The 15,240-nt window shown below is 40.2% G+C and overlaps 1 protein-coding gene and 1 long non-coding RNA gene across 10 annotated transcripts in view; both read right to left on the reverse strand.

Moving 5' to 3' along the window:
- Positions 1-15,240, reverse strand: part of LOC114289776 (DUF3754 family protein, putative (DUF3754)) — an 84,465-nt gene that overhangs the window by 32,203 nt on the left and 37,022 nt on the right. For 5 of the 9 annotated variants that reach the window (XR_003638721.2, XR_014365426.1, XM_082922578.1 and 2 more), the window contains exons 7-9: positions 9,941-10,069; positions 9,761-9,805; positions 8,647-8,726 (exon numbers count right to left, since the gene is read on the reverse strand). Coding sequence is in view for 5 of the 9 variants with exons in the window: in XM_082922578.1 (XP_082778704.1) it covers positions 8,647-8,726; positions 9,761-9,805; positions 9,941-10,069 (254 nt within the window). In the remaining 4 variants the exon portion in view is untranslated. Of the gene's footprint in view, positions 1-8,642; positions 8,727-9,760; positions 9,806-9,940; positions 10,070-15,240 lie in introns of all 9 variants that reach the window. The other 4 variants (XR_003638723.2, XR_003638724.2, XM_082922579.1 and 1 more) reach the window with 2 other exon arrangements.
- LOC114324133 (uncharacterized) lies at positions 11,448-14,122 on the reverse strand. Its single transcript, XR_014365428.1, has 2 exons — positions 13,689-14,122; positions 11,448-13,652 (listed from the first exon to the last, which is right to left on the reverse strand). It is a non-coding gene; the product is annotated as an uncharacterized LOC114324133 (long non-coding RNA).

A 15,240-nucleotide genomic window follows, 5' to 3' on the forward strand; every position in this document is an offset into this window, starting at 1 on the left:
GATTTATTTATACATGTCTTTATATATATATATAACTATATATCCTGATATATATAAACAGAGCCGGATATATATATATAGTTATAGATATATATATATATATATATATATATATATTTATAGACCACAGTGATCAGAGGCTGAGGACGAACAGAGAAGACGAGCGACGAAATGGCTGGAGGAGGTCGCCAAGCTGCTGTGCTGTCGGTCGAGTGACGATCGACAGAGGAGGTCGACGAGGAAGACGGCTGAGGAAGACGAGCTGAGGACGAACAGAGAGAGAGAGTTGACGGCCGACGATGGTGACGATGAGCTGGCGACGGGGACGATGAGCTAGCGATGGTCGATGATGGGCGACGATGGCGACAGAGAGAGAGAGAGAGCTGAGGAGATGAGGAGATTGACTGAGGAAGACGGTTGAGGAGATCGACGGAGGAAGAGCGACTGAGGAAGACGGCTAAGGCAGATCACCCAGGTAAGCTTCGAACCCTAGAGTGTTGTTGGTGAATAGGTCTGCCAACGAGGGTGAGCCGAAACCCTATAGGTTTAGCTCTGATACCATGAAGCTTTGAATAATCAGCTTAGGGTATGATGAGATATCACCCCTTATTTATACATGAAGATTAGGGTTTACAAACAAAGTCAATTACAAGATGATCCCTGAGGGCATCACAATGATTACAGACCCAAGCCTTTCGGCTAATAAAATACTAAGACTTTCGGTGATTATAATATGCCAACACAAATGCTATGACCCTCACTCTCATAGGTTGTATGTTAGTATGGATGTCACCTTCCGTGAATCTGAGTCTTTTTTTCCTGGTCCTCCGCCATCTCCTCAGGGGGAGCGTGGTATCGATGAGATTGCGGATGAGACGGCATCATATCAGCATGAGTTGTCTTTTTTCCCTCCTCCTCAACGGGCTGTTATTTGTGGTGAGGGGGAGCCTAGGAGTTCTGTTGATGAGGAGTCGGATATCAGTGGTCGTTTGGACAGAGCTGATCTTAAGACTTATTCACGGCGTCAGAAAGAGCCGGCTTCTCTTGCGCCACCAAGTCAATCATCATCTCCTATGCCAGTTCCACACCCAGTTTCCACTAACTCTTCAGGTAATGATCCTCATCTCATTTCTTCACCTGTTGTTGATGGTCCTATTACGGATGATTTGAGTCTTCCTATTGCTCTCAGAAAGGGGGTTAGAGCTTGTACTCAACACCCTATTTCTAAATTTGTGTCATATGATTCGTTGTCTTCTACGTATCGTGCTTTTGTTTCGTCCCTTTCTTCTGTGTGTATTCCGCAGGGTTGGAAAGAAGCCATCAATGATCCTAAGTGGAAGGTAGCTATGGTAGAAGAGATGCAAGCTTTGAGTAAAAATAACACATGGGAGTTGGTGTCTCTTCCAAATGGGAAACACCCAGTCGGATGTAAGTGGGTGTTCACCATTAAGCACAATGCAGATGGGACGATTGAACGGTACAAAGCAAGACTAGTGGCCAAGGGATTTACCCAAACATATGGAATAGATTATCAAGAAACTTTTGCCCCGGTAGCAAAGATGAATTCCATTCGAACTATTCTGTCATGTGCGGCTAATTTGGGATGGTCTCTACAACAACTAGATGTGAAGAATGCTTTTCTTCATGGGGATTTGGAGGAGGAGGTATATATGGATGTACCTCCAGGATTCTCATCTCAGTCTACAGTTGGAAAGGTTTGTAGATTAAAGAAGGCTTTGTACGGTTTGAAACAATCTCCTAGAGCCTGGTTTGGTAGATTCCTCAAGGCAATGGTGGGATTTGGATATCAGCAAAGCAATGTGGATCACACCTTGTTTGTCAAACGCAATGTACATAAGGTAACAGTGCTTATTGTATACGTGAATGACATAGTTGTGACAGGTAATGATGAGGAGGAGGTGACCCATCTCAAGATGCAGTTAGCCAAGGAGTTTGAGATAAAAGAACTTGGTCCATTAAGATACTTCCTTGGGATTGAAGTTGCTAGATCTGACAAAGGCATCTTTATTTCTCAAAGGAAGTACATTCTAGATCTTCTTGAAGAAACGGGCATGTTGGGCTGCAGACCAACTGATTCACCAATTGAGACTAATCATCATCTTTGTAGTGGAATTGGTGAGCTTGTGGAGAAGGAAAGGTACCAAAGACTTGTGGGAAGACTGATATATCTCTCTCATACTCGTCCAGATATTGCCTATGCAGTTGGAATAGTGAGTCAGTTTATGCATGATCCTCGTGTACCTCATTTGGATGCAGTCTATCGCATTTTGAGGTACCTTAAATCTGCCCCTGGAAAAGGAATTTTGTTCTCTAATCATGGTCACTTGAGGTTGGAAGCATTCACAGATGCAGATTGGGCAGGCTCTATAGATGACCGACGCTCTACATCTGGTTATTGTGCTTTTGTAGGGGGAAATCTAGTTACATGGCGTAGTAAGAAGCAGGGGGTCGTTTCTAGATCTAGTGCTGAAGCTGAATACAGGGCTATGGCACATGGAACATGTGAACTAATGTGGCTTCAATCTTTGTTGAGTGATATAGGGCTTGATTGGAGTGGTCCCATGACTTTGTATTGCGACAACAAGGCTGCTATTAGTATTGCACACAATCCTGTTCAACATGACCGGACTAAGCATATTGAGATTGACAGACATTTCATTAAGGAGAAATTGAATAAGGGTGTGATATGTATGCCTTTTGTTAAGTCTGAAGATCAACTGGCGGATGTTTTTACTAAGGGTCTTAGTAGTAAAGTCTTTCACTCTATTTGTTGCAAGTTGGGCATGAGAAACATCTTTGCACCAACTTGAGGGGGAGTGTTAAGTGTTAGGGGTAGTTTGGTCTTTATGTATTATTCTTATTAGTATAAGTAGTTGTGTGTAAGGGGGAAACCCTAAGTTTTTGAATCAATAATCTACAGAAGCTTTCTCTTGTTCTATTCCTTCTTCTTCTTCTTCTTCTTCTTCTTCTTCTCATCTATACATTTAACAGATAACAGTACTCTGATGGAATTTATTTTAGCAACAGGAGCAAACGTCTCCTGATAGTCGATCCCATAAGTTTGAGTGAAGCCTTTAGCCACCAGTCTCGCCTTGTATCTCTCAACGCTTCCATCTGCGTTACATTTTATCGTAAACACCCATTTACACCCAACTGTTTTCTTGTCTTTGGGTAGATCAACTATCTCCCAAGTACCACTTCTCCTTAAAGCATTCATCTCCTCCATGACTGCTAATTTCCAATTCGGATCATCCAATGCTTCCTGTATATTCCTTGGAACAAACAAGTGTGAAATCCTAGATGTGAAAGCTCTATGGTTTTTAGACAGTCTTTGATAGGAGAGGTAATTTGCAATAGGATGTTTAATGCAATTTCGGACACCTTTCCTAATTGCTATAGGAACATCAAGGTCGGAAATAAAAGGAATAGGATTACCTAAAATTTCGATGCCAGAACTCGGGTGGACATTCGGGTCATTAGGATGGACATTCGGGTCATTATTCCTCAGATGAAATCGCTTCCTAGTATATACCTGAAGCTCAGGATTTAGATCATTTTGTAGTACTTCTCCCCCTAAACAAGAATCTTCTTGACTAGGCACCATAGAACTTGGTTCTCCTAAGTGATCATTATCAGACAGATGTAGTTTTTGTGTAGGATAAATGACATTGGGGAGCGGGATAGAAATATTCCAAAAACGGTCTTCTACTCCACTTGTCTCCCCCTGAAGAGAAGGGTTGGGGAAATAGGATTTTGTTTCCACAAATGACACATCCATACTCACATGAAATTTCTTGGTTTGAGGATCGAAACACTTATACCCCTTTTTGTTTGAGGAATAACCCAAAAAAACACATTTTATAGCACGGGGGTCAAGTTTTGAACGAAATTGACTGGGAACATGAACATAGGCAGTACATCCAAAAACTTTGGCGGGTAAATCAGAAAACAACCTCGTGTCAGGAAAAAAAGTTTTGAGACAATCGAAAGGTGTTTTGTATGTTAACACCTTTGTAGGCATCCTGTTTATCAAATAAGAGGCTGTTAAAATTGCTTCACCCCATAAATATTTAGGAAAATGCATGTAAAACATTATAGCACGTGCTACTTCAAGTAGATGTTTATTTTTTCGTTCTGCAATGCCATTTTGTTGAGGGGTATCCCGACATGTAGATTGATGAAAAATCCCCTTTTTTTCCAAAAACTCACCCAACTGCTCATTGAAATATTCTGTTCCATTATCAGAATGTAAAATACCAATTTTGGTTTGAAATTGGTTTTCAATCATATTGTAAAAATTTGTGAATGAATTTTTCACGTCGGATTTTTTATTCATCAAATAAATCCAACATAAGCGGGTATGGTCATCAATAAATGTAACAAACCATCTTTTACCAGAAAGAGTAGTGATTTTAGAAGGGCCCCAAACATCACTATGAATCAAATAAAAAGGTTTGGAAGCCTGGTAAGGTTTTGGCAAATAAGTAGAGCGATGAAATTTTGCAAAAATGCAACTTTCACAATGAAAATAAGAACAATCAATCCCTTTAAATAATTCTGGAAATAAATGTTTCAGATAAAGAAAACTAGGATGTCCTAGCCTATAGTGCCATAGCATTATTTTTTCTCGAACAGAGATTGAACTAGTACTATTAAAGCTCTGAGCTTTTTTATTACTAACAGGTACTTCATCAAAGTAGTAAAGACCTTCAAGCATCCTAGCACGCCCAATCATCATCCCCGAGTTCTGGTCCTGAAATTCACAATGGGATTCAAAAAATGTAACACGACAATTAGAATCCTTAGATAGTTTACTGACAGACAAAAGGTTACAGGCTAAGTTGGGGACGTGAAGAACAGCATTGAGATTAATTTTCTCAGTTAGTTTAATAAATCCTTTTCCTGCAATAGGTGAAAAACTACCGTCGGCTATTCTGATTTTGTCATGACCAGAACAAGGGAAATAGGTACTAAATAAATGGGAAAAACTAGTCATGTGATCGGAGGCACCAGAATCTATGATCCACGGAGAGAAGTTTAGGCAAGAGAAGGCTTTAGGATTTCTACCTGTTTGTGCCAACAAAACACTAGGAGTACCGGATGAGGAGTTGGATTTTATCAGCTTTAAGAGTTGATCAATCTGCTCTTTGTTGAAGGGACCTGAATCGGCTTCATTAGCGGTAGGAAAGCCACGATTCTTCTCTCCTTGTTTGCTGCTTTTCCAGTTGATAGGTTTGCCATGGATCTTCCAACACGTTTCGCGTGTATGGCGAGGCTTGTTGCAAAAATCACACCAGACCCGTGGCTTATCATCAAACCTGCGCTGGTAATTTGCAGCCTTGTTGGCCGCAACATCGCTAATTAAAGCAGAAATTTCAATTGATTCACCAGTACCTTTTTTCTTAAGCATGACGCTCCTTCGGCTCTCTTCCCTTCTGACTTCGGCAAATACTTCGCCAATGGATGGGAGAGGAGATCTGCCAATAATTCTTCCTCGCACTTCATCGAACTCAATGTTGAGGCCGGCAAGAAACTTGTAAATACGGCTGTCTTCCACAGTTTTCTTGTGGTGGTTGCAGTCGTCAACCGATTTCCATTCGTATGTGTTGAAGATGTCAAGATCCTGCCACAACCTTTTCAACGAATTGAAATATTTGGTGACAGAATCATCTCCTTGACGAATCTCTCCCAACTTCAAAGTTAATTCGAAAACTTGAGATTGATTTCCTAGGTCAGAATACATCTAACTAACATTATCCCACAATTCTTGTGCAGTAGGATAGCACATGTAATTAGAGCTTATATCCTCCTCCATGGAATTGACCAACCATGTCATAACCATGGAGTTTTCAGCGTCCCAACTGTCGAACAGCGGATCATTAACAGCAAGAGCCTTCTTGTCACCAGTGATGTAACCGATCTTTCCTTGCCCACGGATATACATCCAGACAGATTGTGACCAGCGGAGAAAATTATCACCATTTAGGCGGATGGTGGTGATTTGGACAGAGTGAGAGGTTGACGTTTTCACCGGAATGGCAGCGGCAGGGGTTGAAGTGGTTTCGGACGTGACTTCCGACATGGCTATGACGGTTTTAGGGCTGCTGTGTTTTTTGTAGCTCTGATACCAACTTAGAAAATATGAGGAAGAAGAACTCCGAAAATATGAGGAAGAAGGAATATATTTCTGTTATATTCAAAACTTCTTATTTTACAAGACCAAATGACACTCCTTATATAGGAGATATTACAAACATCATTATAACCCATTATATGCCACTTACATATTATATATTACCACTATCTACCACTATCATATTATATACATGCCACTATCTACCACCAACACCACTATCATATTCTATACATGTCACTATCTACCACCAACACCACTATCATATTCCACTATCTTATTATATGCATTAACACAAATTTCCAGCAAATAGGTTTCTATCTTCACACCTATTTGAGTTTGAGGGGGGGTTATACACAGTATCATGTATAAGTCGCTCATGGCGCACTCCCTAAGTCGCCCCCTTGGTGCACCACTACAACGGTCCGACATGACCCCATAAACTGTCCCGACATTGATTCCGGTCAGCTTCTACACCAGTCCGACATGACCCCATAAACTGTATCATGTATAAGTCGCTCATGGCGCACTGGCGCACTCCCTAAGTCGCCCCCTTGGTGCACCACTACAACGGTCCGACATGACCCCATAAACTGTCCCGACATTGATTCCCGTCAGCTTCTACATCGGTCCGACATGACCCCGTAAACTGTCTTCTACAACGGTCCGACATGACCCCGTAAACTGTCTGCTACAATGGTCCGACATGACCCCGTAAACTGTCTGCTACAACGGTCTGACACGACCATACCGTGTCTCCTATCCTGTTTTATTTTATTTATTAGTTTATTTTTCTGTTTTGTTACTCTCTTCAAACTCAAGTTGGTTAGTTCCTATCCTCCTTGAGTTTGAGGGGGGCTGTTAATGTAAATTGTAAATTGTGTAAATTACCACACCACCAACTCCACCTACCATCTCCACTACCACCCACCACCTCCACTACCATCCACTACCACCACTCACCTACCTCACCTACTCCCAAATCCTCTCCTATATAATAGCTTGTAATATACAAAATATAAACAACAATCTTGTAATACATCAATCAATAATATACATCAATATATTTTACATATTTATCTTACAAGTGTCTTCACCAATGGTCTGACACGACCATACAGTGTCTCCTATCCTCTTTTATTTTTATGTATTTTCTTGTTTTGTTACTCTCTCCAAACTCAAGTTGGTTAGTTCCTATCCCCCTTGAGTTTGCGGGGGCTGTTAAAATTCACCTACTACACACCTACCACTACCACCTACTACACACTCACCTACTTCACCTACTCTCCACCTACTCCTCACCTACTCCATACCTACTACACACTCACCTATTCTCTTCCCACATCCTCTCTTCTATATATAAGAATCATTGTAATATATCATTATATCAATTAATAATACATAATTCATTCTCTCCATTTCTCTATACAACAAATTCAACTCAAACTCATTACATTTATTAGTCCAATGGGTTTTATGAGTTGAATGGTAATTGTACCGAATTTGGGGACAGATTTCACTTTACCCCTTTGTGGTATAGACCATGTGCACATAATCCCATATCATTTGAAAATAACCACATAACTCCCTGTAGTTTGTTCATACTATTGTTGACATCACTTCTATTCAACTGACTTTAGCATATTTTCCTCTCTTCTACTTGACATTTTGAATCTTTTCAACTCAATTCCAAATGAATATTAATGTACTACTAATTTGTGAGGGCAGATCAGATACTAAATTAGGGTTATAAAGGGAAGAAAGAACAACAACAAAAAGAAGGAAAAAAATACTTCATATGAACAACATAAAATGCATGTTTCTGGAATGCCATTTTGATTTATTTGTTACATAGCTTGATATACATTGTTGGGGTCCTAACAGCATAGGCTTTTGGGAAAATTGGTAACTTAACATAGCATCAGAGCTCTGGTTGAAAGAAGTCTCAAGTCTCTCCTTTAGCATTTTGTATTTTATACCCATTTGGTTTCTTCCTCTCTGTTTGGTTGTTTGCTTCTCCTTCTTTTGGTTTTTTGTTTGTCTCTCGACGCACAAGACGGGGTTTCACGCAAGGGAGGGTGTTAGATAGCTTCATATACATTGTCAGGCCCATATCCTAACAACTTAGGCTTTTGGGAAATTTGGTAACTTAACATTATTTGCACAACATAGATTACATATTCAAATTTTCATAAAAAAGTAACTCATGTTGATATTGTTCTCCTGAAATGTTAGCTGCACATGATGAGAACAATAGAAGGGAAACTACTTTCACAAAGCCTAGGAACCAGGCAAGCAGGTAAGTTTGCCAAGGCATTTGCCCACGTGAGAATTAAATATATTGTTATCTAAACTTAATTTGACACCTTTAACATCATAAAAATCCATGAGCAAGACAGAGTGAGACATTACTCATACAACAATATTTTTCTATCTTTGCCAAGTTGCAAAAATTCCACAAAGCAATATATAAAAACTGAGAACATACGTACGGTGATGATAAAATGTTCTCAAATTTGTAGTTTATAAAAAATGCCAGAAGTCCCAATACTGTTGCAATATCCAAGCGTACCTACAAAGAAAACATACATTTTGATCAAGATGAGTATGTAAAATATTTTTGCCGTGAAATCCTTTTGTTAAATATATAGCGTCAACCCACTTCAACTTACTAGAATTGGCAGCAAATTTGTAGGACTAAAATTTCTAATGGTTTATTCTTTGGTTTAAGTTCCATTCACTACCTTGTGATGTTTCATAAAATAAGCTCCACATAGAGGTGACATATCACAGCATTTGTGTCAAAATGTAATATTTTATGTAACAATGCACAAGTAAACTAAACCAACAAATTAAATCATCAGGTCTCATTATAAATTTCAGTTTTTGGGCATCTAGAATCTCTGAACGCCATAATAAAGCTACCATAAATGGTGACAGATAACTAACTATACCCTACAATGGAGTTCTCCAAGGGCATCCAGTTATCCCACTAGCTTTTTAACAATTTTTAAAAACTATGAACTAAATTGAAACTGTAATCCAAAAACTTCAGGAAGTGCCTAGTTGAACAAGAATTTTAAAGTGTTACGGAAAATGCAAAGAGTGGTGGATTGGATGCAGACCTAAACTTCCAGCTTCGATTAGCACCAAATGGTTTCCCTTAGATGCGAAAGCACATTCTCAAGCTAACCAAAGTGGTTAACCGTGAATTAGAATACCAAAGTGGCTAACCAAAGTAAAATGTCCCCTCAAGTTATGATAAACCAAGATCTTATCAGGCTATTCAGTATGTCAAGTGATACTAATAGTTGGATGTTTTACTTAACAAAATGTTATGTTTATGTAAACAAATTTCAGCATCAGCTCTCTCGGCATCCACGTGGATTTCCGGTTAGTATAAGATCATCAGGTCAAAGCAGATATCGCTGAACAGATGAAGAATGAATACCAAAATATATAATAGTCTGATAAATATACATGTACACTCATACAAAACAAACTAGACAAATGACAGTGAAAACCAACTCAACTACATAGCTGTGTGAGCTATTTGACTCCAGTTTATAATAGAAACACAATGAAATTGAATCTTTCATTTCATACCGTGTCTAGGATACGAAAAGACAGCTTTATGTGAGGAAAAATAACCTACATAAGGGGGAAAAAAAAGTATCATAACAATAAATTGCATTTGCAAACAATGATAGGAAAAGGTGAAGATTTAAATACTAAAAAAATGAATATTTGACAGAACTGATGAGCACTGTGCACATAAGGATTTACTGGTAAATCTGGAATAGGAATTCTCTCATAGATCTTCAACTGCAACGAAGGAACCTCAGCTGTACTTTCAGTTTCTCCCTCACCTCTTTCCTTGGTGAAAAGTAAAATTAATTCTTCGAATGCTGGTTCCTAAATTGAAAACACAAAATTTTACAAACTATATTGACTGTTATCTCATGAAGGTTAAGCTGGAACAAAGCAGAATTTTTAAAATGAATTTAAATGATGCAGATATAAAAGTGACAAATATAAAGATATACAAAGCTAGAAGGAAATAAAGAACCAAAGAAGAAAACCCTCAACTCAACTTATCAAGCCCTTTATGTAGTTGACAATCCAATACAGGACTCTCTCTTATTTCATTTTGGTAGGTATCAGTTACGGAACAGGCACTTGATCTCACAGATTTTGTTTATCTTACAGATATTTCTAATAATTCTACCTCTTACGGAGTACAACCCATATTTTAACTAATTCCTTGTCACGAAACTTTTAAAACTATCACATGCTGAGCTCGCGTCCTGAAAAGAAAAATTCCAAATATACAGGGGAAAAGGCATAACAAATGACTTAAAAGAGTATAGCTCTACGCTGCTATGTTTTGTTCCAACTTTTAAAGTAAACAAAATTTACTGAATAGAGAAAAGGTCAAATGAAGGATGAGAAATCCTTCACAAGAACAAGCAGGACGTTATTCAGAAAGGAACCTAAATCAGAAAGAAAAGATGTCCATCACAAATTACAGAGAAACCCTCCTAGATCAAAACTTAAGTGGAATCCCCCAACATCATAACCAAATGAGAACGAAAAAATGATCCCTAAATTTTGCTCCCAATGAATTGACTAAATCCAGAAATTCTTCTCTTTTTTTGGATAAATAAAACAAGCTTTTTTGAGAAAGCATTAAGGTGATGCAAAGAATACAAAAATTAAGAGCCAAAAGACACAACACACGAAACACAAAACAGAAAACTCAAAGACTAGCCAATCAAGCCATCCACAAAATCTGCAAAGGCCAACAAATCCAGCTCAACCGAAAGCATGACCCAACTATGAAGCACTGAGAATAACCGGCTTTCCAACCACATAACCGAACGAGTTATGGCCTGAAAAATGCGTGTTAGAATTTACCATCACCTACCACACACTCACCTACTACACTCACCTACTCCTCACCTACCACCACCTAACCTACATCTATATAATCAATCAATTGTGACACAACAATCAATATCAATCAATAATAAGATCATCAGATACATTTATTCTCTCTGTATTTTTCTCTTTATACATTGATTTTTAACATGGTATCAGAGCAGGTTTAGAACCTAGTATTTTTTGCTTCCCCGGCGGGCGGCAACCTCACCTTAGCCGCCCGCCGGACCTCAACCTAGTCCGCTAAAATTCTCTACACATACCTTCACTCTTCTTCACTACCTCGGGGCGAGCAAAACCCAGCATTTGAAAACCAAAAGCAGGCTGACTCATGTTTATATTCACCTTCCCAATCTGCATACTCCTCATAGAAGCAGCGAGTTCACTCACCGAGTTCGGCGACATGGGTGGCGAGACAGACTCGGCGACGAGACTGCGTACCGTCCTTACAAGGCTGCGTACGATAGTGAGCAGGGTGGAACCAGTACTCCAATACGCCGTGAGCGAACTCGCACGAGTCGCCCTTGACACACTGACCTTTGTGAAACTCGGTGCAGGCGGTGCCGGAGTAGTGAAAGGAGTCGTGAAACTTCCGGGATCTAGACAAGGTCCGAAGCTTCTTGTTAGGTTGTTCGGCATCCATGGCATCACCACCATCATTATTTCCACGGTCAAGAGATCTCTCCCTCTTACGTCCCCTTGACTGGCTACGAGCTTGGTTAATTGCAAGAGTCGGATCAAGCCCCAAAGATGATACCTGCCTTCCCATTCTCATTGATGTGAACTTCTTGTCTTTGTCAAATTTCCTTGGTACCATTGGTCTGCTCTCTGCAGTGCTTTTCTTGATCCTATGCTGTTGAATAAGCAAACTTTTCTTTTTCCTTTTCTTTTTACCATTGGTCAGTTCGGTGCCATCATATCCACATCCGCACCTTTATTTGTTTCTTTATTTTTTTATTTTTATCTCTTCTTTTTTAAAACATAATCATTTCTCCCACATGCACTTTATGATCCAAATTTTTTTTATCAACCCACTTCCTCTCTTATCCATTCACGCTTTACCCACCTCACCACCCCACTTTCTTTTTCTTTTTTTATTTTATTTTATTTTAGCACACCTCAAATAAAAAAACCACCTAGGCCAATGGGGATAAAGATCAAGATGGCTTAAAGGTAGCAGACCATGTGTATTGTGCTTTAGCTTAAAAGGTGTACTCACCGTGCGTGAGTAGTCACTTGGTATTATTTTAATTTGTTTTTTTTTTAAAAAAAAAAAAAAAAAAAAAAAAAAAAAAAAACCGAAGAAGAAGACGGGACGGACTGCACACCAAACTCATTTTATTCATGTCGGGGCTCACCCCGATCACCATTTTACATCAAAAAAAAAAAAATCAAACAAAAACAACCACACCCACAGTGGGATTTTTTCTTTTCCCTTCTCTACTCTACTGCAGGTCTTTTCTTCTTACTTTTCTCTTGGTTGTCCCGTGCCAGTCCGGTCTCCGTGCTTCCTAATCCACCAAGCACATTCACTCCCCCCTGCTCCTCCACTGCAGCATATGGCGGCCCTCCAAATCGGAACATCACGGTGGCCTTCCGCTTCAGCTCCTTGTTTTCTGCCCTTAGCACGCTTATCTCTGCTCGCGCATCCTTATACATGCGTTGGAGCAGAGCCAGCTGGGAGTTTAAATGCTGCACCTCATTTGTCCTACTCTGCAGCCGGTTCGATAAGTTTGTGACCGCCGTCATGCTTTCCACACATGCCTTCAGAGTATACTGATTGGCCTCCACATCCGACTGCACTGCCATTCTTTGCTCCACCGACCGCATCGGAAAGTTCAACGGAGCAAACTCCGGGGCGCTTGGTTGAGTTTCCAGTGCCACCACACCAGTTCTCTCTCTTGTTGACTCGTTGAGGTCGGGAAAGAGGGTGAGCAGTCCACGGGAAGACGAAGACGAAGCCATTTTCTGGGCAACAGAGTGTTACAGACTCTCTCTCTCAGCACAACGAAGAGTTTTTCAGACTCTCTCTCAGCACAACGAAGTTTTTTTTTTCAGAGGTTTTTCGCAGCTTTTCTCTGCCTCTGCCTCAGCCTCAGCATCAACCTTGGTTAAATAGCCAAGGCAGCCACGCGCATCGCGCGCCTCTTGCCACCAGCCGACAACCGGGCACGCAAGCCAAGGCGCCCACGTGCCTCGCCATCATATCCGGCACACCTTTTTGATGAATTGGGCACGCCTTTTGATGGCACGCTTTTTGAACAATTGGGCACACCTTTTGAGGGTGCGACTTTTTAGGGGTCCGACAAGACTCTGTAAACTGTCCCGACATTGATTCCGGTTAGTTTCTACAAGGGTCCGACAAGACTCTGTAAACTGTCCCGACATTGATTCCGGTTAGTTTCTACAAGGGTCCGACAAGACTCTGTAAACTGTCCCGACATTTGATACCGGTTAGCTTTTTCAAGGGTCCGACAAGACTCTGTAAACTGTCCCGACATTGATTCCGGTTAGTTTCTACAAGGGTCCAGCAAGACTCCGTAAACTGTCACAACAACTGTCTTCAACAACGGTCCGACATGACCCCATAAACTGTCTTCTACAACGGTCCGACATGACCCCATAAACTGTCTTCTACATCGGTCTGACACCACCATACAGTGTCCTCTACAACGTTATGACACCACCATTCAGTGTCTTCACCAATGGTCTGACACGACCATACAGTGTCTCCTATCCTTTTTTATTTTTATGTATTTTCTTGTTTATTTTTATGTATTTTCTTGTTTTGTTCCTCTCTTCAAACTCAAGTTGGTTAGTTTCTATCCTCCTTGAGTTTGCGGGGGGCTGTTAGAATTTACCATCACCTACCACACACTTACCATCACCTACCACACACTCACCTACTACACTCACCTACTCCTCACCTACCACCACCTAACCTACATCTATATAATCAATCAATTGTGACACAACAATCAATATCAATCAATAATAAGATCATCAGATACATTTATTCTCTCTGTATTTTTCTCTTTATACATTGATTTTTAACAATGCGCCTATTACGATCCCACCAAATCAGCCAAAATAAACAATGGGCAGCAAGTAACCATGCCTTCCATCAGATAATTGTACTACTAAGGTCCCACTCCTATATAGCAAGTGTGAAGATCTATTTTTGGTATTTTTTAAATATTTTATATTTGGGTTAAGGGTACGTTCGTATTTTTGTCATCTTTTAGTCATTAGGGTTGTTTTCTATTTAATTTGTATCAAGCACACATGGTAAGATTGGATGAGTAGGCGAAATAAGAATAATCATTCTTCTCTCTAAAATGTAAAGTGATATCAGAGCCGCTATCCAAAGAAGCCATTGTTGGAGTCGATCACCAGACCTAACCACAGTAGTCGGCCATTGGCTGTCAGAACGACATTGGAGTCACTGAAAATCTGGATTGCAGCACTCTGGTCTTTGTCAGGTCGAAGTCTCTTCATCACAGCACAGCTGTTTCATTGTTGTCCTTGACACTCTCTCTTGTTGACGAAACCCTCCATCGGAGTTTCTCCACCTCTCCGTCACTTCTCATCCTTCACCGCAACACTCTGGCCATTTCCTCCAAGCACTTGGTTTTGTTGTTGTCATCGACAATCTCTCTCATTAACGAAGCCCTTCGTCAGAGTTTCTCCACCTCTCTCTGTTGCTTCTCACCCTTCATCGCAGCACTCTCTTTTTTTCTTTTCTTTTCTTCTATTTAATTGCAGTCCATACTTTCTTCAAATCGACTCTTGGTCTGCCTCTCTCCATCTCAGTTATAACGTACACCAGTCCAGTCCAACCCAACCCAACCCAAACAGTGGTTACATCAACCCAGCCGACCCAAGCAGTGGCCTCCAACCTAACCTGACTACACCAGCAGCTTTGGTTATTACTCCCTGTGCTTTTCTTCCTAATTTTTCCACCATGGCTGAAGATAAAATACAAGCAATTAGCATTCAGATCAACGGAGACAACTATTCTTATCCGTCCACATTATCTCTTTAGAACCATATCACACTAAAAACATTGTATGTAGATCTTTTTTGGCTCTATGTTTTTCCATGAATTACATAAGCAAAAAAATAACTTCCTTAGTAGATTCTCC

This window comes from Camellia sinensis, chromosome 4 (genome assembly GCF_055761805.1).
Source record: "Camellia sinensis isolate YWXY chromosome 4, ASM5576180v1, whole genome shotgun sequence".
NCBI lineage: Eukaryota > Viridiplantae > Streptophyta > Magnoliopsida > Ericales > Theaceae > Camellia > Camellia sinensis.